We start from the raw sequence: 24,414 nt of genomic DNA, 5'->3' as shown, positions 1-24,414 counted from the left end.
GGCCGGACGCAGCCCACAGAATCACAAGGACCGGTTCCACGAGACAGCAGGGCTCGTATATTCCCTCAATGAAAAAGAAAAGGAAAAAAAAACTCGTATATTACCGTCCCGACGTTGCCAAAGTCACACGAACTCCCCTCTCTCTGTCTTTCACGCCACCCACACACACACACCCCCCACAGAGCGAGGCCGTCAGCCCGCGGAAGCGCCTCCAGTCCAGCTCCAGGCCGGAGATCGCGAGATGGAGTGCAAGGATGTCGGGATCCTCGCCATGGACATCTACTTCCCTCCCACCTGCGTCCAGCAGGTCAGCCGCCCGCCTGGCTCTCTAGTCTCGTTCCTCAGCTGTTGTTTCTGTATCCGCCGTCCTGCGTTCGATTTGTTCACGGGGTGGGGGTGGCGGCGTGTCGGGGCAGGTCGGGAGCGGGGCTGATCTGAGCCTCCGGGCGTCCCTGCGTCGAGATCACGGACGATTCGGGTGGTTTCGGCCAGTTTCTTCGGGATCGCCGCCGGGGGGTTTAGCCGCCGGACGCGTGGGGTTTCGGGTTTAGGAAGTATGGGTGAGATCGCTACAAGGGGAATTGTTTCCGGTCAAAGAGACCTCGGTTCTGACTTCTGAGGTGCTATCGTCGCTGTGCTGATTTGTGGATCACAGGCGCTGAATTTTTGTTGTTGGGGAGTATTTTGAATTCGTTCCACCCCTGCTGCCAGATGTTGTATATCCCTTCCCTTGTATAGTATTGTGTTTCGTCTCTGAGAGGACGAGTATGCGAGTGAAATCTGGAGTGGAATTAGAGGGTTTAAGGACGGGGATAATTTGTTTTATCTGTTCGGTGCTACTGGGCTCAAAGTGCAATGCTGATGCGTTGAACTGACTAATGGATGCAGGAGGCGCTGGAGGCTCATGACGGAGCCAGCAAGGGGAAGTACACGATTGGTCTAGGGCAAGACTGCATGGCCTTTTGCAGCGAAGTGGAAGATGTCATATCCATGAGGTATATCTGTTGTAACCATTAATTGCTTCGACTACAGCCTTGTCAATCAGCACCTTCTTTTATGTTTTTTGGAGAAAAATGCAAATCTTGTGCCTCGATGCATTGATGGAAAGAATGTAACTGCAAGACGAAGACCAGGCTGAGATTACCGACCACTCAAGACATGACCATGACCAACGGTTGCCAGACAGACATCACAACCGGCGCCACCAGAGAACCCCAGGCCTAGATGTCAACCACACAAACCGACAAACGTACATGGCGCGACAACCCTACAACTCCGCTGAAGGAAACGAGAATCCAACTCTAAAATGTTGGGCCGTTCCCGCTTTGGAGACAGCAGGCCGACGGTGCCATGGCCCGCCGGCCTCGCGAAATCCTCAAAGCAAGCCTGCAAGGCGTCTTGTCGGTTTCGGAGGCCTCAGGCCGCTCCTGTCCTGAATGTTGCACCACCACACCTCACCGCTCCCCTTGCTGCTCACACCAAATATCCACAAACACCAGCCGATAACCATCGAGTGCAGAGTGCACCCATATACCAAGATGCCGCAGCACGGAATCCTTTTATTGGGATTGAACTTCATAATGGCTAGAATTTACTAAGCAATTAGCTTCATTCTGTATTATTATTTTCATGCAATGCTCTCTTTGGTATGTGATTGCTCAAGAAGAAAAGTTGTTTCAGCTTGACAGTTGTCAAATCCCTGCTGGAAAAGTACCACATCGATCCGAAGCTAATTGGCCGCCTGGAGGTTGGTAGCGAGACAGTGATAGACAAAAGCAAATCCATCAAAACGTGGCTGATGCAAATTTTCGAGGTTTGTCCTACTGACTTGGGTAAATCACAAAGTAGGATCCCACCTAACCTAGTTGTTCAGTATTTTCAACGTTCTTTCACTATTTCTTACCTTTTCATGTAAACCTGGATCTCGATGAATCTGCAAGTTTCAACGTTTAGTTGTTTTGTTAGCTCTGTTTCACTCCCACCCAATAACTTGTTATTGTCAACATTTGCGGCAAATGCAGGAAAGTGGTAATACTGACATAGAAGGAGTTGACTCGAGTAACGCTTGCTATGGTGGAACAGCTGCCCTGTTGAATTGTGTGAATTGGGTGGAAAGTAAATGCTGGGATGGACGCTATGGCCTTGTTGTCTGCACAGATAGCGCGGTTTGTCACCCAATATCACTTTCTAGTTTTGGCACTAAGTAAATTCAGTTTCTCCCCCTTTTGTCCCTGTGCAGTACTCATTTGCCGGCCCATCTTATGCAAATGTTTTCAGGTTTATGCCGAAGGACCAGCTCGTCCTACAGGGGGAGCTGCTGCTATTGCGATGCTTATTGGCCCAAATGCACCTATTTCTTTTGAAAGTAAATATAGAGCTTCTCACATGGCTCATGTTTATGATTTCTACAAGCCTGATCTTGCAAGTGAATATCCGGTTAGAATTTATACTTGTGTTGCTAAATTTATTGCTTCAGTTAGGCATGTTAATTAACAATTTCTCTTATTAAATACCATGCCTTTACCCCATTGTATCATATCCTCTACATTTTTTCCTCCTGGACCATTGTAGGTTGTTGATGGAAAACTGTCTCAAACATGCTATCTGATGGCTCTGGATTCATGCTATAGACAGTATTGTGCCAAGTGAGCTCACTGCCATTATTTACACACTGAATTGTAGTACTAGCATATTTTTTTTCTCAACCAATAACTTCATACACTATGATCATGAATCAGGTATGAAAAGCTAGTGGGAGAACAATTCTCACTTTCCGATGCAGATTACTGTGTGTTTCATTCTCCATACAATAAGGTATGATGACTGCACGCTTCCACAGGAATGAATAAGATTTCGCAGTTCATCAATTCTGTTCATTCTATTCTCTTAACTTCTGGAGAATATAAACATTTCCCTTTTATTACCACAGCTCGTACAGAAGAGTTTTGCTCGACTTTACTTCAATGATTTCATGCGCAATTGCAGGTCTGTGATCTCTCTCTTCTGCCCCTATTGTTTCTTAAGAAGTAACATTTTAATCTGTCGACCAATAATGTTCTGTAGTTCTGAAAGACTGGCCCCTTTCTCTGGTTATAGTTATATGATACCCATCTGGCACTCTTTAGTCCCCGGACTGAGATACTTATTTATTTTATTTTATTTTATGTCAGTTCGGTTGATAACGATGCTAAAGAGAAGCTTCAGCCTTTTGCAAACTTGACAAGTGAAGAAAGCTACCAAAACCGTGACTTGGAAAAGGTTCTTTCTTGTTAGGTGGATAGTAGTTCTTACAGTGCTTAATTTCTTGACTGATGTAAGCATTATATCAATTCTACTAATGTTTCAGGGCTCTCAACAACTTGCAAAGCATTTGTATGACATCAAAGTTCAACCGTCAACTTTGCTTCCAAAACAAATTGGTAACATGTATACTGCATCTCTTTATGCTGCCTTGGCATCTGTACTCTACAACAAGCATGCTAGCCTGGTGAGGATATGGTTTTATATCTCCATTGTAAGTCTTTGTATCTCTTTTCATTATTTGTAACTAATTAACTTCTGTACTCTCGCAGAGCGGCCAACGAATTGTCATGTTCTCGTATGGCAGTGGCTTGACATCCACTATGTTCTCATTCAGACTTAATGAGGGTCAGCATCCCTTTAGCTTAACAAACATTGCCTCTGTGCTTGATGTGACGGCGAAGCTTGAGTCAAGACATGTGGTATGGTCTTTCATTCTTACAACCCTCAGCCAGCCTGATGGAATATTACTACACATTTCCAGCTTACTGCTGCCAGGAACAACTTAAATGTTAAATGGTTACTGGTGGGGAACTCCTCAGGATTGAAGATTAAAACCTTCTGTGTTTAATATTAAATGGTTACGGGTGGGGAACTCCTCGGGATTGGATTTTTGGTAGTAGTAACTGGACTATTCCTAGTTTATTTTGTCAGCAAGCTCTGCACCTAATAAAAGAAAAGAAATCTACAGTGATTACTCAGTCCTCATTATATGAGCATCACTCACCAAGAAAATCAGGGTCTAGGGACTTCGCTAAGCTTATTTTGAAGAAAAGGGGTCTAGTTTCTTTAATTTTACTTATGATGTCCTTCTGAAAATAGCCTTTCTCGAGGATAGCTACATACCATTATTAATTAATCTATTTGCTGTGCATATTGATTGAACTGTAGTTTGTGTGAGATTAGGCATTGGTTGCTATCATGAAAATACCTTGATTTGCCCTGTAATTTCTTTAGAGCAGGCTGACGTGTTCTTTTACACATGTTACCAGACCTCGCCTGAGAAGTTCATCGCGACGCTGAAGCTGATGGAGCACCGATATGGAGCAAAAGACTTTGAAACAAACAAAGACACAGCCTTGTTGCCACCCGGAACGTTCTACCTTACGAAAGTCGATTCAATGTACAGGAGGTTCTATGAAAAGAAAGCAGCCGCCGATGACAAAACCAAGTGCAGCAACGGCATCGCAAACGGACACTAGTGTCAGATACAGTTAGTTCGTTCACCTTGCGATTTATTTAGCAACCATCATCCTTGAAATTTGCTGTATTTATTTATGTCTAGAATCCGCAGTCTTAGTTATCTTTCAAATAAGAGCCATCATTCTCTGAAGCTGTTTTCCCCCATGTACTCTCAGCTTATTTATTTTGGGCTGAGCTGAACTGAAAAAACCCTTTGTGTAGAACAAGCAGCCTTCTTCTCCTCTAGCATTGGTACCTTTGGTTAATTGCTTTGTTGTTAGTGAACAACATGCTGCTCTGTGATATTTTATCATTGAATCAACCAATTGTGCCGCAGAAAGCATTGAGCACTCGTGTGCATTCTATGCCTGGCTGCTCTGAGCTCCCCTTTCCATCGACCAAAGCCTGCTGATTCTGCATTATTACCAAATTGCAGTACAGAAGAACTTTCATCTATGGGACACCAATGTTGAACATTGGGCACAGGTCAGGATTCATTCCCAAGACGTGCGCATTTCTTGTTGCCAAGGAAGCAGCAGACAGTGTCTACAACATTTTACAGTTCACTCACAGAAGCAGGCAGGCAGGAGCTACAACAATTACAATCTCTCTCGAGACAAAGAATGGAAAGGGGAGTGAAGCTGGAGACGAATGAGACCAGAAACAGAAACAGAAGCAATGGCGGCCAGGTGTAGCGTGGCCTGCTAGCGTGCTAGACCTCGACGGTCTTCTGGTTGAGCGCCGTGTACCTCCAGCGCTCCTTCTCGACGAAGTCGGCGTCGAGGAACTTGGCCACGAACGCCCACAGCCTGTAGGCGTCCTCGAAGCTGCTCAGGAACCCCAGCGACGCGTTCACCACGTGGATCCCCCACACCTCCTCCTCCCCTTCGTTGCTCCGCCGCCGCTCGAGGACGGCGGTCCGGTCGGCGTCGTACTTATCGGCGAAGGAGACGTTGCGGAGGAAGCCGCAGGTGAGGGAGACGGCGTGGCGGTCGGCGAGCTTCTGCACCATCCCCGGCGCCACCTTCTCCCCTTTCCAGTCGTACACGTTGAACGCCACCGCCGGGCCCCTCGAGAAGCTCACCCGCGGCCCGTATATCCTCACCAGCTGCTGCCCCCCGCCCCCGCCAATGGCGGCGGTGTCCTCCGGGTGCGGGTGCTTCAGCTTCTGCATCGCGATCACCAGCCAGTTGCTGATGCACCGCAGCCTGTTCCCGATCGCGATCAGCCCCAGGGCGTCCGCGTGGTCCAGCCCCCGAAGCTCCACCGCCACCTCCTTCTCCTCTGCTTCCGGCAGCGGCGGCGGCGGTGGTGGGGCAGGGGCTTCTTCCTCCTCGCAGATCTCTGGCGTGGCAGCGGCGGCGGCGGTGCTGAGGGGGCCGGAGAAGGAGCACGTGATGTCGATCTCGGCCGATTGCGGCGGCGGCGGATCGGGGTTGGTGAAGCTGCGGGAGAGGTCGAGGTCGGTGGAGTAATCGTCCCGGAGCGACCAGCGGCGGGGCGGGACGAGGGAGACGACGCCGATGCTGCGTGCCACGGCGGCGGGGGAATCCTCTACGAGAGCGGCGAGGCTGGCCTTCTTGACGAAGATCCCGGCGAAGCCCGAGGGGTTCTCGCCGAAGACCTTGAAGAAGTTGCAGACGACGAAGTCGGGGCGGAGGAGGGAGAGGCCCAGCGTGTCGAGGTCCTTGGCGCCCATGGCGGACGCGTCCAGCGCCACGTGCCAGCCTCGCTCCGCGGCCGCGCTCATCCACAGGTACGGGTGCCGCGCGCCCGTCATCCGCGACACCAGCGGGAACACCATGAGCCCCTGGTGGCGGCGGAGGAGCTTCTTGCGGAGGTCGGCGGCGTGGAGGCGGAGACCGGGCCAGGTGAAGGTCGCGTGCAGCACCTCCGCGCCGCGCCGGCGGGCGGCCGCGGACATCGCGCCCACCGCCTCGCTCTCGTAGTCGTACACGGCCAGGAGCTTTTTTTTCTTCCGGCCGCCGGAGTTGGGGGAGGAGAAGGCGTAGGACTCGGCCAGGAGGCGGAAGGCGCTCGTCCGGTTGGCCGCGCACACCATGACGTACTCCTCCTCCGGCATCTTCATCGACGCCATGATGCGCCTCGCCACCGCGCGGCCGATTCCGCCGCCGATGCCGCCGGAATCGCATTGCTCCACCTGCGACCGCAGGGTCGCGGACCTGTAGGCCACGTCGAAGAAGGGAGGCTGCCACGGCGCCGGCGCCGGGGACGACGACGACGTGGACGGCAGGGAAGAAGAGGAAGAGTCCATCTGGGCGTGGGAGAAGAGGTTGACGCCGGTGTAGTCGAGGCACGCGTGGCGGGCGAGGTGCGGGTACTCGCGGGCCCTGATGGCGTCCGCCGCCGCGGCGGCCTCTTCTCCGTCCCCGGCGCCGGCGGAGTACTGCGGGAACGCGGCGGCGAACTCGGCGCGTGCCTCCGGCAGCGGCGGGAGCGACTCGTGGTTGGTGAAGTATCGCCCCCGCGCCGCCGCGCCGTCCCGGAACAGCCCCGACGCCGCCGACCTCACGAAGCCGTGCCTCGACGTCCTCGCCGACGACGCCGTCACGGTCACCACCTTCGCCGACGCCCCCGTCCGCTTGTATCGCATAGCCACCGGCACGCAGCCCGCCATGCACCCCTGCTCTCGCTCTCGCTCCACCGCCGCCGCCGCCGGCATCTCCCTGTTGTTGTCGCCGGGTGCCGCCGCCGTGTGCTTGCTGCTGCCGCGGCGTCTTGATGAGGATGACGATAAGTACTTGGCGATGAGGAAGAGCATGGTTGCCTCATGGAAAGGTCTCAAGTGGATCGATGATGATAACTCTGTTTCTGAGCTCGTCGCATCTTCTTTCCTTTGCGTGTGGGCGCGGTCGTCGGCGGCCGGACAGCGACAGGGCGGGCGGCCGGCGCTGGGCGGCCAGTGGCCTTGCCTTGTTTGCTTCGCGGCCGAGGTAGCTGGAGCTCAACAACAACGAGAAGATGTGATTGTGCTGTGCGCGCGCGCCAGTGGCTCTCCTGCTGCCGGGGAAAAGCTTTGTTTAATTTCCTTGAGCTATAGCTAGCTAGCTACTGACAGCAACATCAACGTTGTAGGCAAGCGAGCGGGGAGGGGAGAAGCAACCATCCATCCAGCCATCTGGGTCCAGTCAATGACATGCGGCTGACCCAAGAGAAGTAATTGTCTTCTGGAAGGAAATGGTAGTAGCAATTTCACCGCCCGTGTGAAATTACCCGACCGATGAATCGTCGCTGTTGCTCCAATCTAGAGATGATGCAGCATCAACGTATAAAAGCTCGGTCGAAATCACTTGGCCAGAGTGGATTGGACTGCGCTTAGGCTGATGGCGTCGAGAAACGCCAAGCCGGTGTTGGAGATGACCGCCCGGTGCCGCTACGAAACGGACAGCAATCAAACGGTCCCAGATAATCGGACTAGGTTTAGAGAAAGGAAAAAAAAATACAGTACCGTGCTCAACAGGGCTGACCAAATGGTTACTTTTCGCAAGGATTCGTGGATATTGCGCTGTTTGGTCCTTCCGCCATTTACGGCGACGGCGCTTTACGGCTGACCGGCCGGTATACAGAGTGGAGTATTCAACCGGTGAAGTTACTACGGGGTAAATTGTCTGTAAACGCCCGCGTAAAATAAGAAGCACCCATCCCTATCGGCCCGCTTTCGTGTCGCCGTCTATACGCGTGTGTGAACCGTACGGAATTACGGCGCCCCGTAATTTACTTGAGTGATTAATTGCGCGCTTCTTGACACAAAATCGCCGATCGCTTGCACCGAATCCAAATACCAATCGCTCTTGACGTCGACACTCGAGACACACAAGTCTCGATTGTACTAGTACTACTACAGAGTACCATTATTTACTCGGGATATAATTCAAAATCCATCCGTAATATTCAGACAGATTGCAACATCAACAAATGTGTGGAGGATGCATCTCAGTGGTACGTGTGGGGAGGTCATTTACAAAACAAAACAGTGCACGTCCATATCCCCACTCCTGCTGCTTGCACTCCCTTGTCTCGTGACGACTGAATATTGGACTAGCAATCGTGGTAGCGCGATTGAGCAACTGACCAGAGGGTAGCAGACAGACACAGAACAGAAGTGAAGTGGACAGGGCAGAAAACGAGGCGACCCCAAAGCACAAGTACCACGAGACGAGCGGACCGGTTCAACGACGGCCGTCCCTCTCTCCCGTCCCGTCAACGCGCTTCCTCTGTATCCGCCGGCCGCCCCGGACCCGGAGGAATATATGCAGCCGGCGACGGCGATCGGTAATACACGTGAAAACGCGACCCGGTAGGTAATCAGCGGCTATCTCTCGATTGGTACATACGGGCTTACCGTACCAGTGTACCACAGCCCACAGGACATGGCCATGTTGGTGGGTGTTTTTGCTTCCTTTGATCATCATCCCCCACGCCTATTAATTTCTACGGCGTCAAGTCGTCAACGCAGCCAAGTCGTCGGCCGTCGAAAAAACTCAGCCACGCTATTTATTTATTTTTGACCAAGAACGATCCGGACGTACTGGTATGCTGGTAGGCGGTAGCATATCGGTCTCTTTTTTTTTTAGGGAAATCTTTCTTTTAGGCTAGCCAGTATCGAATCATTCATACTGCAGCCCAACTGGTCCGATTCGTGTCCGCCATTTGCCTTTGCGGGTTAATAACTAAACTAAACTAACCCGGGTTTCGGTGGCTCACGGCCCAACTTCGATTGATCCACGCGTCGATGGGCCGCGCGCTTTCCGTCCAGCCCAAATCATCGCGTTCGTCTGTACTCTCTGTATTTTTTTCCTGAACCGCCATTCTCTGTGTTGTGTTGACTATAAACTCCTTGACAAGGACGAGGAAGCTGGGTTATTTTTATTCTTGTTGTATGTCCTGGCAAGTTGTAACCGTCTCCTTGTCCTAAAAGAAAAAGTTGTAACCGTCTCCTCCTGTAGGAGTAGTATCTCTGTTGCTGCTTAGGCTGGAAGAATGCATGGTGTCATGTCATGATCTGACACTTTACTGACAAAAAATGAATTGCAATTATTTCCATCATTGTGAGATCTAAAGTACTAACTTGCAAAACGTGAATTCGATGACATAAACTAGGGTACGTAAAAAACGACATTCAAAACGCTCGAGCCTTTGTTTAGAAGACAAGTATTTGTTGGTGTTTAAATTCAAAACTAATTTTGATATGACTTTACTACTAATACCCAACCTTGTTCCTTCTTTCTCCGAAGGTTTTATTGCTCCGGATATTTTCTTTTTTCGGTCCCAATATATCAACTCAAGGAATCCGAATTAAACGAGGATAGTCAGTTCCGCTAAAGGGTAACGGCTATATTATGGAACGTTTTTTTTGAGCGCGTGGGGGTGGGGTTCTCCGCCTGGATATATCAACTCAAATGAATAGACTCAAGGAGTCCGGATTCCATGCGGATAGGTAGTTCCGCTAAAATGTAACGGTTATATTATGGGACGTTCTTTTTTTTGCATGCGTGGGATTGCGGACGGTTTTTTTGCATGCGTGGGATTGGCGTATCCGTCAGAGGAATCCGAATTACGTGCGGATAGGTAGTTCCACTTAAGAAGGCTTTAGGTATTCATGCGTTGCCATATACTCACTCCGATTCTAAATTGTTATCGAAATATTACATGTATCTAGACGCTTTTTAAGAATACATGCATCCATATTTGAACAAATTTGAATCAAAAATTTAGTATTAGAGGGGTACTTTCTCCGATCCTAAATTCTTTTGTCCTGATTTTGGTAAAAAAGAAAAACTGAACACCCAGATGGCTAAACATAAATATTTTCCGATCCAAAATTTCCCCTCGTTCCTTGCCGCTCTCGACTCCCGCCAACGCATCCAAATTCGCTAGAACAAATCCCCTCTTCCATCGATCTAAATACTCATCTCGCATTTCGGCGCAGGCTTCCTCTCGTCTCTAATCTCCCCCGCAAGCAGCCATGTCCGTGCGCGGGCGGCGCGGCAGCTCCCAGCCGCCCCAGGGCGCCGCCATCACCACCACCGCGAGGTTCTGGCTCGGGAAGAAGCGCGCCGCAGGAGCAGCCCTGCCGGCGCGCGGCGGGGGAGCGAAGAAGCGCCACCGGAAGGCCCCGCGCGTCGACGTCAACACCCAGGGCATCGGCGGGGACTTCACCCAGGGCACCGGCGACGTCTCCCAGGGCATCAACGGCCGCGGCGGGGGCGGCGCCGAGGACGTCGAGGCGACGCCCTCCTCCGCGTGCGTGTGCCCGATACGCATGGGCCTGCGCATGCTCGCGTTGTGGACGATGTGTCGGTTCGCCGGGGTGCAGCACCTGTCGCTGCCGGCCCTCGACCAGACCTACTCCGTGGTCATGATGTTCCTGGAAAGCGTCTTCGGCGACATGATCGAGCACGACATCGGCCTCCACGACGCGCTCCGCCGCCAGGGCCGCGCGTTCGACCTGTTCCGCACGATCCAGTTAGAACCACCACCACCATCCCATGGGGATGGGGATGGGGATGGGGATCAGTCACCGCCACCACTCCATGGGGATGGTGGGATGGGGATGGGGAGCAGCAGTAGCAATGTATAGCTGGTCCATGGGTTTATTAATAATCGTTCTGTAGCCTCTGGGGTCAGGTGGAAACATGGAGTTGTAGGCGAATCTGGACATTTGTGTGTTTGCCAAATCAGTATCATCTGCTTTCGGTGTCGAGGCTTATCAAATGCTATCATTCTTGTTCCATGGATAGAACTTCCAAAAATAAATAAATCCTGTGTGATTACATTCCTGAGTTTCGAACAGGGCTGGTTGGACGTGGCATGGATGGAAACCGAAGACTGCAACTCGGTAGTCGGTAAGCATTTACTCATCGGCTTGATATGCTGCATTGCCACTGCCACTTGAATTTAATAAATTTCGGTATGCTTTTACACATTCCAATAACATGTACACTTTGGAATGTAATTGTTTCATCATCCCTGCAGTAATAACAGTCCTGTAAGGCTGTACTAGTATTACATATACACATGCTCACACACATCATTTGATTACTTACACGCTTTCTCTTGCATCAGAATCCTTGTGCTTATTTATAGCTGGGTGTTGCTTTTCCCTTAGCTGTATACAGTTAAGTGATTTACTGATTAGCGTATTTGCAGTCCACATGACGTCATTCAATTGTTTTTTGCTACCTCCGCTGGAATTTGAGGTGCTTGAGGGAGATGAAGAAGAGAAAGGCGAAGAGGGCGATGATGGCAAAGTGTAGGCAGGTAACAAGGTTGAAGTAGCGGTCCTCGAGGCCAAGGTAGCCCTCGAGGAACTCCCGTACTGTCTGGTCTGGCTGCCCTGCCACAAGGATCAGCTCAGTCTGGTCTCCCAGCTGCGAGAACATGAGCCCGTACACTGTCCACGCTGCTGGGTTTGCCCAGTACACCCACCTCCACCACACCGGGATCAGCTGCATCCACATTGCCACATTGTTGTTGATCATATATCAGGTTAATCATGCACAATACATCTCCCTTTTTTGCTAATTTATTTCTTTTGAGAAAAAAGCAAAATCTAAATTAAATATGCAATCTATGAGGGGTCAATTTAGATATTTTCATGAGCCTAGTTTGCATGTGTTCTCTCAAGTCAGCATTGTAATTAAAGTGATGAAGATTAATGGGTTAATCGGCAGAGTGAGAGTAATACCTCTCTTCCGATGATGAAGCCAGAGAAGACGTTCCAAAAAATGAAGATAAGGAAGGACAATCCGGCAGCTATCTCAGTGCTAGGTGTTAGCGCCACTGTCATCATCCCGTAGAGTGTGTAGTACATGAAGCTTAGCGCCATATAAAGGACAAACCAAAAGAACTTGCTGGCTGTCATCTGAAACCCAATCATTGGGTATACAATTGCTGCGAAAACGAACACTTGGACAAGCATGTAAGGCAATTCAATTGCCACCTGCAAACAGATATCCAGCGTTGGTGTTTAAAAAACATGCCAAACCGCTAAAGTAATACTGGCACAGATTGTTTATTTTATTTTTGAACATGCTGTTAGTGTAATATTTATTACCTGAGCTATGGCATAGGCCAAGGTAGAGTACATGCCTGCTGCCTTTTCTCGGTAGAGAACAACCCTCTCCATTGCTACAACTGGCTGTAAGATGCTGCAGTTCATGAAGCCCAGAAACAGCGCTGATCCATACACAACTCCTAGTATGTTGAATACATCTTGCTCCTTTTTTCTGTTGCACAGGAAAACTGAGTTGTGATCTAATTGAGGCATGATAAGTTTTCATTATAGAAAATCATTACTGTTATCATTCCTACTTACATGGTTGAGCCAATTTTCCAGAATACAATTCCAAACATAATTGACACAGCAAATGTGTTTAGGAACCTAACAACATTGTGTTCTGAATTTTTCCAATATGCGCATCTTTGTTTCCAGAGGCAAGCCATGCATTGTGCCCTAAAGTTCTGCCAGTATCTTGGAGGAAAATGTAGATCCTCAGTGTTTGGTGCAGGTTTCCCCATCTCATCAATCAGAAGCAGGTTCTCCCTGCAGAAAGGCAGTATGAATTCACTATGTTTATCCTTTTCTTATTACTCAAACCAGTTAACACTTAACAGTACAGTAGCTATAGCTTCATGATTGCATCATGCTTACCTGTATAGGGAGGAGCTCCGATAAATTTCTGCGTAGTCCACTTCAATCTCATATTCTGTTGTCTGTGAACTGATATCCAACATCCATGCTGCTGGGTTTTGTCCCTCTTTTATTCTAGGAACACCAGGTATAGCCTGTGACAAAGCAAATTTAAAATTTCGTCTCCAGCTGGTAAATAGACATTCTATATCAGGCAATCTTACCTCAAAATACTTTAGCATGTTGCTAGATAGCGGACCTAGTGAACCACTGTATATGATCTGGCCGCCTCTTTTCATAAGTAGAAGCTGCAATAGTCAAATTGATTTCAAGTTGAGAAAGGTAATTTTGTAGTACTTGCCCATAATCTAGAAGGCCAATCGACTATCGTTAGCAATTATTTGAAAGCTACTACTCCCTCCGTCCCATATTAAGTGACAAAATATTACATGTATCTACATTTTTTGGGTATAGATACATCCATATTTGAGCAAATTTGAGTCACGTAATATGGGACGGAGGGAGTATTAAAAACGCAAAAGGAATCTGAGTGCCAACTCTTTTTGATGTTTCATTTCGGCGAAAAGCATGCTACTTAATTGATAGTTTTGTGTTGTTTTGAGCCTGATCTTGATACTGCATGACTATTTTGTTTTCTTTCTTGCTTGTTCCGGTAATTTCTTACCTATTTAAGATCTACACTTACTCGTACCTCATCAAAGGATTCAAATATCTCAATGCTTGGCTGATGAATTGTGCAGACAACAGTTCGCCCAGTGTCTACTGTTTTCCGTACTGTTCTCATGACAATTGCTGCAGCACGGGCATCCAAGCCAGTGGTCGGTTCGTCCATAAATATTATGGAAGGACTAGCTACCAGTTCCACAGCTATTGTTAGCCTTTTTCGCTGCTCAGCTGACAGGCCAGTTGCTCCTGCCAGACCCACCATGGCATTCTTTAGCCCAGTTAGTTCAACTAGGTCCATGACTTCGTCTATAAACATCTGAAACATGTTTGAAGAGAAATCGCGTGAGATCTTGTATCACATATTAGCTTCCAACATTGATAAAGAAGTCAATGCACATACATCTCTTTGGCGTGATTTGATGTTTGAAGGCAGGCGAAGCCATGCAGAGAACTGCAGTGACTCATACACAGTGAGGTTAGGGGAGTGAATGTCACTCTGTTCACAGTAGCCTGAGATCCTTGAGAATGTCTCCTGCTTCTTTGGGTATCCTGCTACCTTAATAGTACCTTCAATATATCCTCCAGTTTTTCTTCCTGCCAAAACATCGAGCAATGTTGTCTTTCCAGCACCAGTGATCCCCATCAGAGCTGTTAGCACCCCTGGCCTGAAAGCGCCACTGACATCTTGTAGCAGCTGAAGCTTTTTCTCTGTTACTCCATGCTTCATCATTTCCTGGTGGAAGTCATGCATAGTTTTGGTCAACAAGTGACTGGAATGGATGCAAGTCTGCAACTATTTAGTAAGGTACTGTGTTCTGAAGAGCTTACCTTAGGCATGTCGACAAAATAGTTGATATGATCAAATACAAGGGAAAGAGGCCGAAATGGGAGGACAGCTGGAGCAGTAGACACCTTTCCAGTTCCAGCTTTCTTGTTCTTGCACTCTGTCATCATCTTCGTAGTGTTGATGTTAACTTGGTGCTTGTGTGGAGCTGCAAATGATACACAAGCAGGATAAACATTGACTGTATTTATTTTCAATGCTTATCAGGTTTTTGATAGCTTCGTATACATACAGTTCATGAACTCCAATGCAAAGATACTGAGGATGTTGAAGGCCAGCGAGAATCCAAATAAAACGCAGACACAAATCCAGTACCAGTGCCACTCTGTGAGCATCCCCCTAATCTTGAGGATAGCTTCACCAACGGTATTAGCATTTGCGTAATGGAATTCCTATTAGCATCCAAGATTATCATCATTAGGTCTTTACTAGTGGTTTATACATTTGTTCAAGAATATTGGTTGAAACGATTGCTTACTGTAGCCCATCTTTCGTCAAGGAACTCATTTAGGCTGACTGCATTCTGAGCGTAGGTGAATGGGGATGTCCAATATCCCCAGCGCAACCATGGTTGGAGGTCATCTGTTTCAATGTACAAAATTGGTGAGCGTTTTTAGGCTTTTAGCTGCACACAAGTTGTAAAACATGTCCTGGGTGTTACAGGTTTGTCATATAGCTTGTGTTATTCTGAACTAAATCATCTAACCTTTTGATATGACAAAGCCTCCAAATATGTAGATTGCTATAAGAGCTGCAGTGCCTAGCATGTTGGCCATTACTTGTGTCCTTCCTATTGCTGCTAAAAAGCGATACAAGCCCATTGACATTTGATGCATGGTAAAGAGTACCAAGAAGTGCTGGATGAATCTGCAAGAAGCAAGGCAACACTTTTCTGTTACTCCAGCTCATTCAACTACTATGATCTTTAGATATCTAATTGAACAAGAGGAGTACCTGATAACCGAAGGTGCATAGCCAATCACAAAGTAGGTTAAGCTAGTCCAAAGACCTGTCTCTACAAGTGACATCGGGAGGCTGATAAGGTAAACTGAACAAAGCAGTGCCCAACCTGGCAATGCTAGCAACTCTCTTTGCTTGTAGAAAGTGGGGAGTCGCTTTATTGTCATTGCAATTTCAGTCATGCCATTGAAATTTACTATGACAACAGCCATGAAGAGTGCTCCCATATACTTGTTGGCATCAAGTACAGAACCATGCTTCATATTTGTTCGAAGGAAAACCGTTGAGATCACCAAAGCAAGAAGAGTTATCTGTACAGTCTTGAATATATGCACTGGGGAGTTTCTTTTCAGAAGCAGTACTTCTCTTGAAAAGCATGCCTTGAAAATATTCCATCTGGAGATCCTGCGGCTTGCGCTTGTTTTTGCCTGCTTGCTCTTTTCTGTATTGTTTGACCTGCAGAGATTGTCTTCTACAAGCCGAGGGAGGTACGATGAACGGAAGGATTCTGCAAATTTTTCAATTGGACGGTATTGATACTTATTTTCATCACCAATCCAGTATTGCTTTTGGTCCATCTTTGAGGTCACCTGACCAATTGGAGAACAATTGTTTTGTTACATTATTTTGAACAGGCAAGTACACATTATAGAATAATGATTTCTGTGGACGAGTTGAGACTCATCTACTGCATGCTACTTCGGTGATTTCAGAGCAGTAATTTGGTAAGCACAATCAGTTGTTATCCTATTGTTTTATTTAATTTTTCCTTCTTACTAGAGCTGGTAATGTAGTACTAGTACCTCTTGAAGGAAATCAGCTACATTCTTCCTGCTGGGGCATTTGAATCCCATAATTTCAAAGAAATCGGTAGCTTTTTCTCGAGGACCATGATATACAATTTGCCCCTCACATAAAAGGATTATGTCATCAAATAATTCCAATGTCTCGGGAGGTGGTTGCAGCAAGGAAATAACCACTGTGAGATCCATCAAATGAGCCATCTGTTGGACAAACTTTACAATCTCGTATGTGGTGGAACTATCTAGACCTGTTGATATATCATCCATAAAGAAGCATCTTGCTAGACCAACTAGCATCTCTCCTGCATGAAGGAATTAATCTTTAATACAGCAACATTGATGAATTGACAAAAAAAATGTTGATCTGTAGTCTACATAATTCGTGCTTACATCTAACAAGTTGAGGTTGCTCTGATTGAGTAGAAAAAAAATCAAGTGCCAACCTAATATGGAATTTATTATTCTGGAGAACAACAGAGTAAAACAGTAAGAGAACATTCTATAGTATTTTCACTGGCTCACAGAATGCACAGTTTTACTTCTTTTTTTTTGCGGGGAATACAAAATGCAATGTTTTCATGGTCATTTAATTGAATATGTCCAACAACTGTGGTCGTATTTGACATTTTATTACTCCAGAATGTTCACATGCATGGTGTACAAACTAGATTTTTGTTTTGTCGAGCAATTACATACAACAGGGAAGTTCTTGAGGTGCTAAAATTTTAGTGGCGCTATGCATTATGGCATATAGTCTGATTAGAAAATGCACTCGTCTAGGAAGTGAGAATAGGGGGCGATGAGAACAAGATACATGGTAGAAAGGATAAATTGCTTACCAATTGTGGCCCTTTTCTTTTGTCCTCCTGATATGCCTCTTCTCATCTCATCCCCCACTAAGGTATCAGCACACTCGGACAAACCAAGTATCTGCATTTACCTAAATTTTGTGATTATGTTGTCAAGAGTCAAGACAAGTGGTAAACTGAAAAGCTGCAAAGTTACCTTGATAATATAGTTTGTTGTAAGGTTGCCTCCTTCTCCAAAGGTCGTAGCCTGCAAAAAAACAGACTTAAGTGAATGTGGGGGAATGGAATCCAGTTTTAGCAAATTTGGAGGAAAAATAACATTAACCACCTTAATAAATGAGTCAAGATCTTGGTCCACTTTGTTGATGGCACCCTTTTTTCTTCCTATTGCTTCTCCCAGCATCTCTAAGGTGTTCAATCCAAACAGAACTTTGTATTAGTATTCATGTCACACAAAAAAGGACACCTTGAATATCTCCATGAGGGTTTCTTGAGTTACAACGTCTTTTTTGTCGTAAATTAGCTCATGGAAGTAGAGCAATATCACATCCACACCATACACCAGAGGGTGCCTTACCAAATTCATTATTGGTTCCCAACATCTTGGAAGAAAAATCAATAGTCTCTCTGACGGTCATCTCAGCATGGTGAAGATCATACTGGCTAATGTAAGCATGCAGGTATTGAGGTGTCCAGGGATTCACTTCTTCTCCGTTGTACATGACCTTTCCTTTGAGCTATTAAGAGACGTTACATCAAGAAAAGTGCAATTTTTGGTTAGCCAATGCTTTTCTTGTTAGTAATTGCTTTTGGTGGCATGTAGATAACTCAGTCTACCTTCAGCGAAGAATCCAACTTTCCTGCCAATGCCTTTAAAAAGGTTGTTTTCCCGGAACCAGGTGCTCCTAGAAGAAGTGTCATCCTGATTACAAATGGGGTCACACAGTTTCAGTATATTAGGTATGCAAATTAATGAACGATGAACTTGTGGTTGTCGCACTTTACTTAGTTATGTGTGTTCCAGCGAAACACTTAATATGCGAGAAATGGGGTCTAAAAAAGAATCATCCCCCATTTAGTAAAAAGTAGACTGCTTACCTTGATGGTTGAATTGTCCCGCTTGCTCCATTTATAATTTTGATGGGTCTTTTCCTTGTACTACACATGTGCGAAGATGCTGCCAGTTCCTGCATAACATAATTTAGGGAGATCGTTTTGAATGTGGCTTGCCAAACAATATATGCACGCTTTAGAGATTGTTAAACTGCATGGCGACATACATTGTCGTTTTGGTTCTGGAAACAAATCAACTCAAAAGCATTAGGTTTAGTTCCTGGAATGCAGAGGCCAGAGATGTAGTTTCCTCCCCATCATTGTTAATTTATTTTTATCAATTTGAACTGGATTAACCTAAGATACTAATCTCTATCATCTTGCTTAGCATTTTATTATGCCATTCATCCTAACCTGAGAACAAGTGTTGCACTCTCTTTCTTTTTCTCTATCAATTGTCATGCATATCCGGTCGTTTTTCTTTCTTCGAGTTTGGGATGCTCTGGCTTGCAAGCAATCAATATATCTGCTTGTCGTTTTGCAGTGCAATTTCCAAACTTCTGAACCTGATGTGCAGGTAACCGTGCACTATTGGGGCTGTGTTAGGCGCGTGTCTCAGACTCATTAATGTTTGGGTGTACCAGATGCGCACCCAGGTGTACTCTATGTACGAAGGATGAGGCAGAGGATTACTTGTCCTGAGAAATCAACTGCTAACAAGGTAAAAACATGGTCATATATACCGGATCTGCTTAGGTAATTTTCAGCTGCAATCAAAATGAATCTTTGGCTAAACTGCTTGACACAGCTAGGCCATGCCATGCATACTTTGTCAGAGTCTACACAAACACGATTGGATAAAACTGGGGTTATAGGAGTCGGACCTTCTTAATTATAGTTAGGTAGTTAATGCTGCTCTAAATAGCTGTAGCAACTGGAATTTGGATTTAATTACTTTACCGATGCAACCTGGATTTGGATAGGAACAAGAAATTTTAGCACCAAAGAGAATTTGATCTTAGTTATGAAAGACCAGATCTGATGTGCTATGATACCTTTTGTAATTATTTGTACGTGCCAACTACTCCCAATTAATAACTGCAGCCTGGACGTTCTTGACAAAAAAAAAAGGCTAATTCTTCAACAAGCCCCGGTTAAGCTAAAGCAGGCAATTAGTTAAGTAGCGTTAACTCTCAAGTCAACTGACTACACAAGGCGGCTAAGTGGTCGCACACCACTACAATATTGAGTGAGAAGACCTGATGTGATCAGATGAGATCAGATCACGAGTTCAGTCAAAAAAGATCAGATCAAGAGCGTGTAGTGTACATGTGGCCAGTGTTGAGCTGTTTTTGTCATATGCAGCAAAAGAACAAGATCATATTAAAAGCTGGTGCCGTCATCAATCATCGTCTAGAGGCACTCCGGCGTCGTTGCTGCTATCGATCATCGGTTGTGAATAGTAGGCGCGGACTACATTAATTAATGCAAAATTGGGGGGAAGATATCGATCCCCTTCAGAAAAGGAAAATGCCCACCAAGGTATATATCTATAACTGCTGTATTGGCGCTGTCACTACATCTAAGGGATCCTTAATCTGTGTGCTATATGATCATCCTAGTGGCTGGATTTCTGAAAGCTACCGGCAAAAGCTTTAATTAATTTCTCGATCTCTCTAATGAATCATGTGTACTTTTGGCCCAGGCCTCTCTCCTACTGCGGTGTCGGCGAAGCTTGCTTGCAAGCGGCGCCCGTGGGCTGTTGGCTGGAGTTGGAAAACAAAGATCATCAAAAATGAAAAAGAAGATTTTGTTCCTGGTCGATTTTTCAGAGACCTGGTGGAATGACACTGCTCAGTCTAAGGTAGGCCTGTCTCTCTCGATTGTCTGATAAAATAAGGAGAAGACTTAGTTACCTGAATCATCACCTTTCAATTTAGTCTAAGTAACTACGAGTAGTATTAAAAGTAACTCACGACTAGCTAGAGAGTGAAGGACAACCTTATAGTATTAATTAGATACTGTTCTTTTTTCTTTTTATGGATGACTTGTCTACACCTACCAATCCATATTTAGCGGCAGATCCAGGAGCCCTCCTGATTCCAAAAGAAAGAATTGTAATTTGTAAAAGAAGAGCTGCACCCATTAGGGCACCTGCCAACTCATATACTGGTGTTCTCTCAGTGAACAAAACCCAAAAATGGATGGATCGATCTGTGAATGCATCACCGAATGTTGTCGGTCGGCCAAGAAGGAATGAACGCATGCCTCGATCTCGATCGGAGCAGGAGATGAACAGAGGAATGATTCGGACAAAACACTTGAGTAAAACAAACGAAAAAGGAAGAAGATTAAATTGCAGTTAGTGTACCTGGGCAGCGTTGAGGGCGGAGTTGAGCAGCGTGGGCAGCGCCCGGCGTCCGACGCGGACGTCCGCCTCCACGGTCAGATCCTTGAACTGCACCTCCACCTTCACCGCGCCTACCCCCAATCTAACAGCACCGGACATGAGGTGTTATTTTCTTGTTTTAGAAACACCTGAGTACTGTTTAGTACTACAGTACAACATAGAGTCATAGACATATGCAGATACGCAATTCACCAGTTCACAATTTTATTCTAACAGCAGTCTATAACTAGTTACTCATCTTCAGTTGAAGTAGCATATATGTATGTAGCTTCTTGCACGACGGAATCAAATTAACAGGTCGGGCGTACGTAAAACCTTTCGTCTCGAAACACTCTTTTGAGCAGAGCCTGGTAGCGAGAGCTGAAACTAGCACTCATGCAACTCGCATGAATCAAATGCATGACAGATCGAGACATGCATGCATAGAAATCACAATCAATACGTATGTACTTCCTCCGTTCCTAAATTTTTATCGCTGTTTTAGTGCAAATTTTGAACTAAAACAACGACAATAATTTAAAAACGGAGGGAGTACGTATGTATGCATACCTTTCCTTCTTCTCCCGGAGCATGTGGAGGAACCCGCGGTTGTCCTCGTGGGTCAGCGGCGGCGCCCACAGCCGCCCTGATGCCGTCATCACCGGCACCGGGACCGGAGGCTGCTGATCTTCTGCCGACGGCTCCTGCAGGCTAATCTGCTGCTTCTCCATATCAATCGTCGTCGTCCTCGTCCTCGTCCTCGCCTCCGGCGTGTGAATTAAGCGGCGATTATCGGTCGAGCAACGGTGGTGGGTGACAAGCTATAGCTAAGCTTTGTCCATGGAGTAGTTCGTAGCTGCCTAGGAACCAAACGAGACGAGGAAGAGATATATACGTGAGTAATGTATGTGCGTTTAAATGAGGAGTAGCGTGATCTCTAGCTTGAGTATATATAGCCAGGAGTTCTACGGCCCAACGCCACACCGGCCGGCCATTACTACGCATGAGACAAGTCGAGATGAGATGAGATGAGATATGTGCGTATATAGCTGCCTCATCATCGTCCCATGTTAATCATTTTTTTGGTTGTGCGACGACTGCTTAATTTTCGGGCAGAGAAAAGAAACCCTTCAAAAAAATAATATTGGACAGGATCTGAGATCGGATCCATGCTAAATCTTGTTTTGGTCGACGTGGATGTATCCATATGACATGGTGACAGTCATTTTGGATCAAAATTATCTTGCTTTGCAAAGAGATAGAAATAGGATAATCGTAGAAATTAAACTTTAATTTGAAACCAAATCTGTTTTTTTGGGGGTTTTTTTTTTTCGTCCCCGAAAGGAAAAAAAACGTTATCCTAACCTTATCTTTTGACGGTTAAGAGATATAACTGCACTGCATGCATGTGGCAATAACGGAACATATATCGTTGCACCCTGACCAGCTGGCCATGCCATGCCGGCCGGTGCATCAATGCTAGCTTAGCTAGCCTGGTTTCGATGCAGTGCATGCATGGCCCTGATTCGATCTCTGAATCATCAATACATCGAAATCAGCACTTCTTTCACCCAGTGCATGTACTCCCCAAATATATACGTAGTCCCCAAATTAGCAATCGATCGATCCATCCATCCATCCAATCCTCCTCGAAAAAAAAAATCTATCCAATCCAATCGATCCCCAAATTATTGTAATGTAACTCCAAAATCCATAGTACTACTAGTGTCGATTGAAGTTAATTAATTGCTGATGTGTCAAAACAATGGAGTAAGTTTTCTTTCGTCTCGTGTAGTACAGCTGGGAGGACTTAATGCCCTTGTCTTGTCTCTCTTGCAATAGTATGTTTTCTTTCGCTCCTCCGTGTCGGCAAACCCACTCCATTTATGCTACGTGGCACGATGATTAGACGAGAGAGACTGATGCATGTGCATTGCATTAGCATCTAGGAAAATTCTTCTTCTTGTTGTTAATTTGAATATTTCCGTACTTGAAAAATGGAAGAAATAGGAGACAAGCTCAATTTGGATCGAGTAGGGAAATTACGGGTCGATGTTCAAGGGATATGTCTATACGATCAAGAAGGCTCTCAATAGTTAATTAGGATTGAGGAATACGAGACCCATGATTGGATTACTGAGATACTACCATCTCTTCATGAAATGGACTATTCATCATTATTGTTCTTTTCTTTTTCCCCGTTGCCTCTCCCCCTCAACTCTTCTGCTGTTCTACATAAAGTAGCACTGTAATTTACTTCACTTGATAAGGATATCTATGCAGCAGAATACATAACTCTCTTATTGTCGATCTCCTTAATCACTGTACACTCCGGAGTGACCAAGTGGTGCGATCCTTCTGCAGACTGCAGCCATAAGAAACGACACATCAGGAGGGAGCCATGCTTTGCCTAACGTGTAGTCTCTCCTTCAATTAAATCACCGGCTGGCCGGACTCTGCACCTGTACACACTCCAAGAGGATACATGACAAATTAATACGGAGTACCAGTGATCAGTAGTACAAGAAATTAATCCTTGAATGGGCAACATTTATGGTGTGGCTCCAATAGATCGACAGAATAGACAGGTCGGACATTTCTTTTTTTGAACTACAGTACGTTCAATCTTTTCGCTTTTCACGAAAAATATACTTTCATCTCTCAACTGGCATGACAATGTAAAACCTTTTTTCTTTTCTTAAAAAGTACGTTTGTAGGTGACAAACGTGTGTATGTAGACATGCATGCCATATATTATGCATTCACCTAAAATTATGCACAAATTTATTTATCTTTTTGCAAGTTTATATTTTATATATGATGTGCATGCGAACTTTTGGTCAACTTACAATTAATGATACTAGCTAGCTCTAGGCTACCGAGGAAAACCAGAAAAATTATATGCATGTGCACCCCTATATGAGCTATATATAGATATTCTTTCCAGAAGGATTGAGTCGACCAAACAAAACGTTGCCACGAACTATATATAGGTCTTTAACTGATGAGCTTCCTATGTATTTTCGACAACAGGCAATGTACGTGTTAGCGACATAATAGGTCCTGAATAGATGCTAGATCGGGCGAAAATGATTGCAAATGTCTCCGTTCCGAAAGATTATTAGTAGTTCAGCCATCACATCCAATTAACAGGTGATTAAGCACATGAAAAAGAAAGACCAAGTTAAGGGAAGACGTGTACAACAAATTAAGTCATGAATAACCCTACAAATTAGTGGTAGCGATAAATTGTGTGTATAAGTGGTGCCAAATAAGAGACATGCATAGAAATCTTAATTAAACACCTTTTCACCAGATAAAATAACCATGCACATATACATACATATATGCTCTAAAATTTCGCAATTAGAACTTATATAATCCCATTAATATACTTTATGTTACTCCTAGGAAGTATTTCAAAAATTGAAAGGCTTTGTGATCTTTTTTCCCATGGCGTTGAGATGCACTGTTTTTTTTTTTGGACGGAAACACGAAAGATCGCTTTTCTGGTGCTAAAGAACACCATTAAAGACTTAGAACAGATGACACCCACGTTGTGAACTCGAACTTGTACATGAATATATCATATATGTACGTACGTAGCATGTACTTGAAGAGCGGCCGCTACGTCCGTCCGTATATACGTACCTATCGCATATTGATTAGATCGAATTCAAACTGTGCGTACGCGTATGGTGGGTGGAAGCTCGTAGCTAGCTCCTAACTGGGTA

At 45.8% G+C, this 24,414-nt stretch overlaps 4 protein-coding genes and 1 long non-coding RNA gene across 6 annotated transcripts; 3 read left to right on the top strand and 2 right to left on the bottom strand.

Moving 5' to 3' along the window:
- The first annotated feature begins 127 nt into the window (after positions 1-127).
- On the top strand, positions 128-4,787 carry LOC100833811 (hydroxymethylglutaryl-CoA synthase). The gene is made up of 12 exons (XM_003574827.4): positions 128-307; positions 889-995; positions 1,681-1,813; positions 2,022-2,165; positions 2,278-2,436; positions 2,572-2,645; positions 2,739-2,814; positions 2,930-2,985; positions 3,171-3,258; positions 3,347-3,487; positions 3,573-3,722; positions 4,293-4,787. The coding sequence occupies exons 1-12, from the start codon at positions 242-244 to the stop codon at positions 4,500-4,502; spliced, it is 1,404 nt and encodes a 467-aa protein (XP_003574875.1). The 5' UTR covers positions 128-241; the 3' UTR covers positions 4,503-4,787.
- A 164-nt stretch (positions 4,788-4,951) lies between these two features.
- Positions 4,952-7,575, bottom strand: LOC100833503. The gene has a single exon (XM_003574826.4). It carries the CDS (start codon positions 7,262-7,264, stop codon positions 5,195-5,197), a length of 2,070 nt encoding a protein of 689 aa, XP_003574874.2. The 5' UTR covers positions 7,265-7,575; the 3' UTR covers positions 4,952-5,194.
- An 872-nt stretch (positions 7,576-8,447) lies between these two features.
- Positions 8,448-11,240, top strand: LOC112271555. Its single transcript, XM_024460888.1, has 2 exons — positions 8,448-8,885; positions 10,433-11,240. Exon 2 carries the CDS (start codon positions 10,469-10,471, stop codon positions 11,081-11,083), a length of 615 nt encoding a protein of 204 aa, XP_024316656.1. The 5' UTR covers positions 8,448-8,885; positions 10,433-10,468; the 3' UTR covers positions 11,084-11,240.
- Positions 11,241-11,368: 128 nt separating this feature from the next.
- Positions 11,369-21,614, bottom strand: LOC100826774 (ABC transporter G family member 45). Of its 2 annotated transcripts, XR_002964668.1 has the most exons (23): positions 21,251-21,614; positions 20,663-20,783; positions 18,337-18,425; positions 18,076-18,160; positions 17,816-17,975; positions 17,567-17,643; positions 17,435-17,485; positions 17,269-17,359; positions 16,430-16,731; positions 15,621-16,216; positions 15,373-15,533; positions 15,145-15,248; positions 14,899-15,058; positions 14,651-14,814; positions 14,223-14,555; positions 13,848-14,138; positions 13,360-13,443; positions 13,157-13,290; positions 12,821-13,048; positions 12,560-12,731; positions 12,191-12,445; positions 11,550-11,951; positions 11,369-11,472 (listed from the first exon to the last, which is right to left on the bottom strand). XR_002964668.1 is itself a non-coding variant. In XM_010237067.3 (22 exons), the coding sequence occupies exons 1-22, from the start codon at positions 21,409-21,411 to the stop codon at positions 11,682-11,684; spliced, it is 4,089 nt and encodes a 1,362-aa protein (XP_010235369.1). In that variant the 5' UTR covers positions 21,412-21,614; the 3' UTR covers positions 11,375-11,681. The 2 variants fall into 2 exon arrangements, 1 of the variants encoding a protein (XP_010235369.1); XM_010237067.3 differs by having other exon boundaries at positions 11,375-11,951.
- LOC112271556 lies at positions 16,041-20,912 on the top strand. The gene is made up of 7 exons (XR_002964669.1): positions 16,041-16,156; positions 16,262-16,351; positions 18,062-18,198; positions 18,869-19,012; positions 19,657-19,833; positions 19,997-20,155; positions 20,476-20,912. It is a non-coding gene; the product is annotated as an uncharacterized LOC112271556 (long non-coding RNA).
- Positions 21,615-24,414: the final 2,800 nt, after the last annotated feature.

Source organism: Brachypodium distachyon, chromosome 3 (genome assembly GCF_000005505.3).
Source record: "Brachypodium distachyon strain Bd21 chromosome 3, Brachypodium_distachyon_v3.0, whole genome shotgun sequence".
In the NCBI taxonomy this organism is placed as follows: domain Eukaryota; kingdom Viridiplantae; phylum Streptophyta; class Magnoliopsida; order Poales; family Poaceae; genus Brachypodium; species Brachypodium distachyon.
This window is presented reverse-complemented; position numbering and strand designations above follow the sequence as displayed.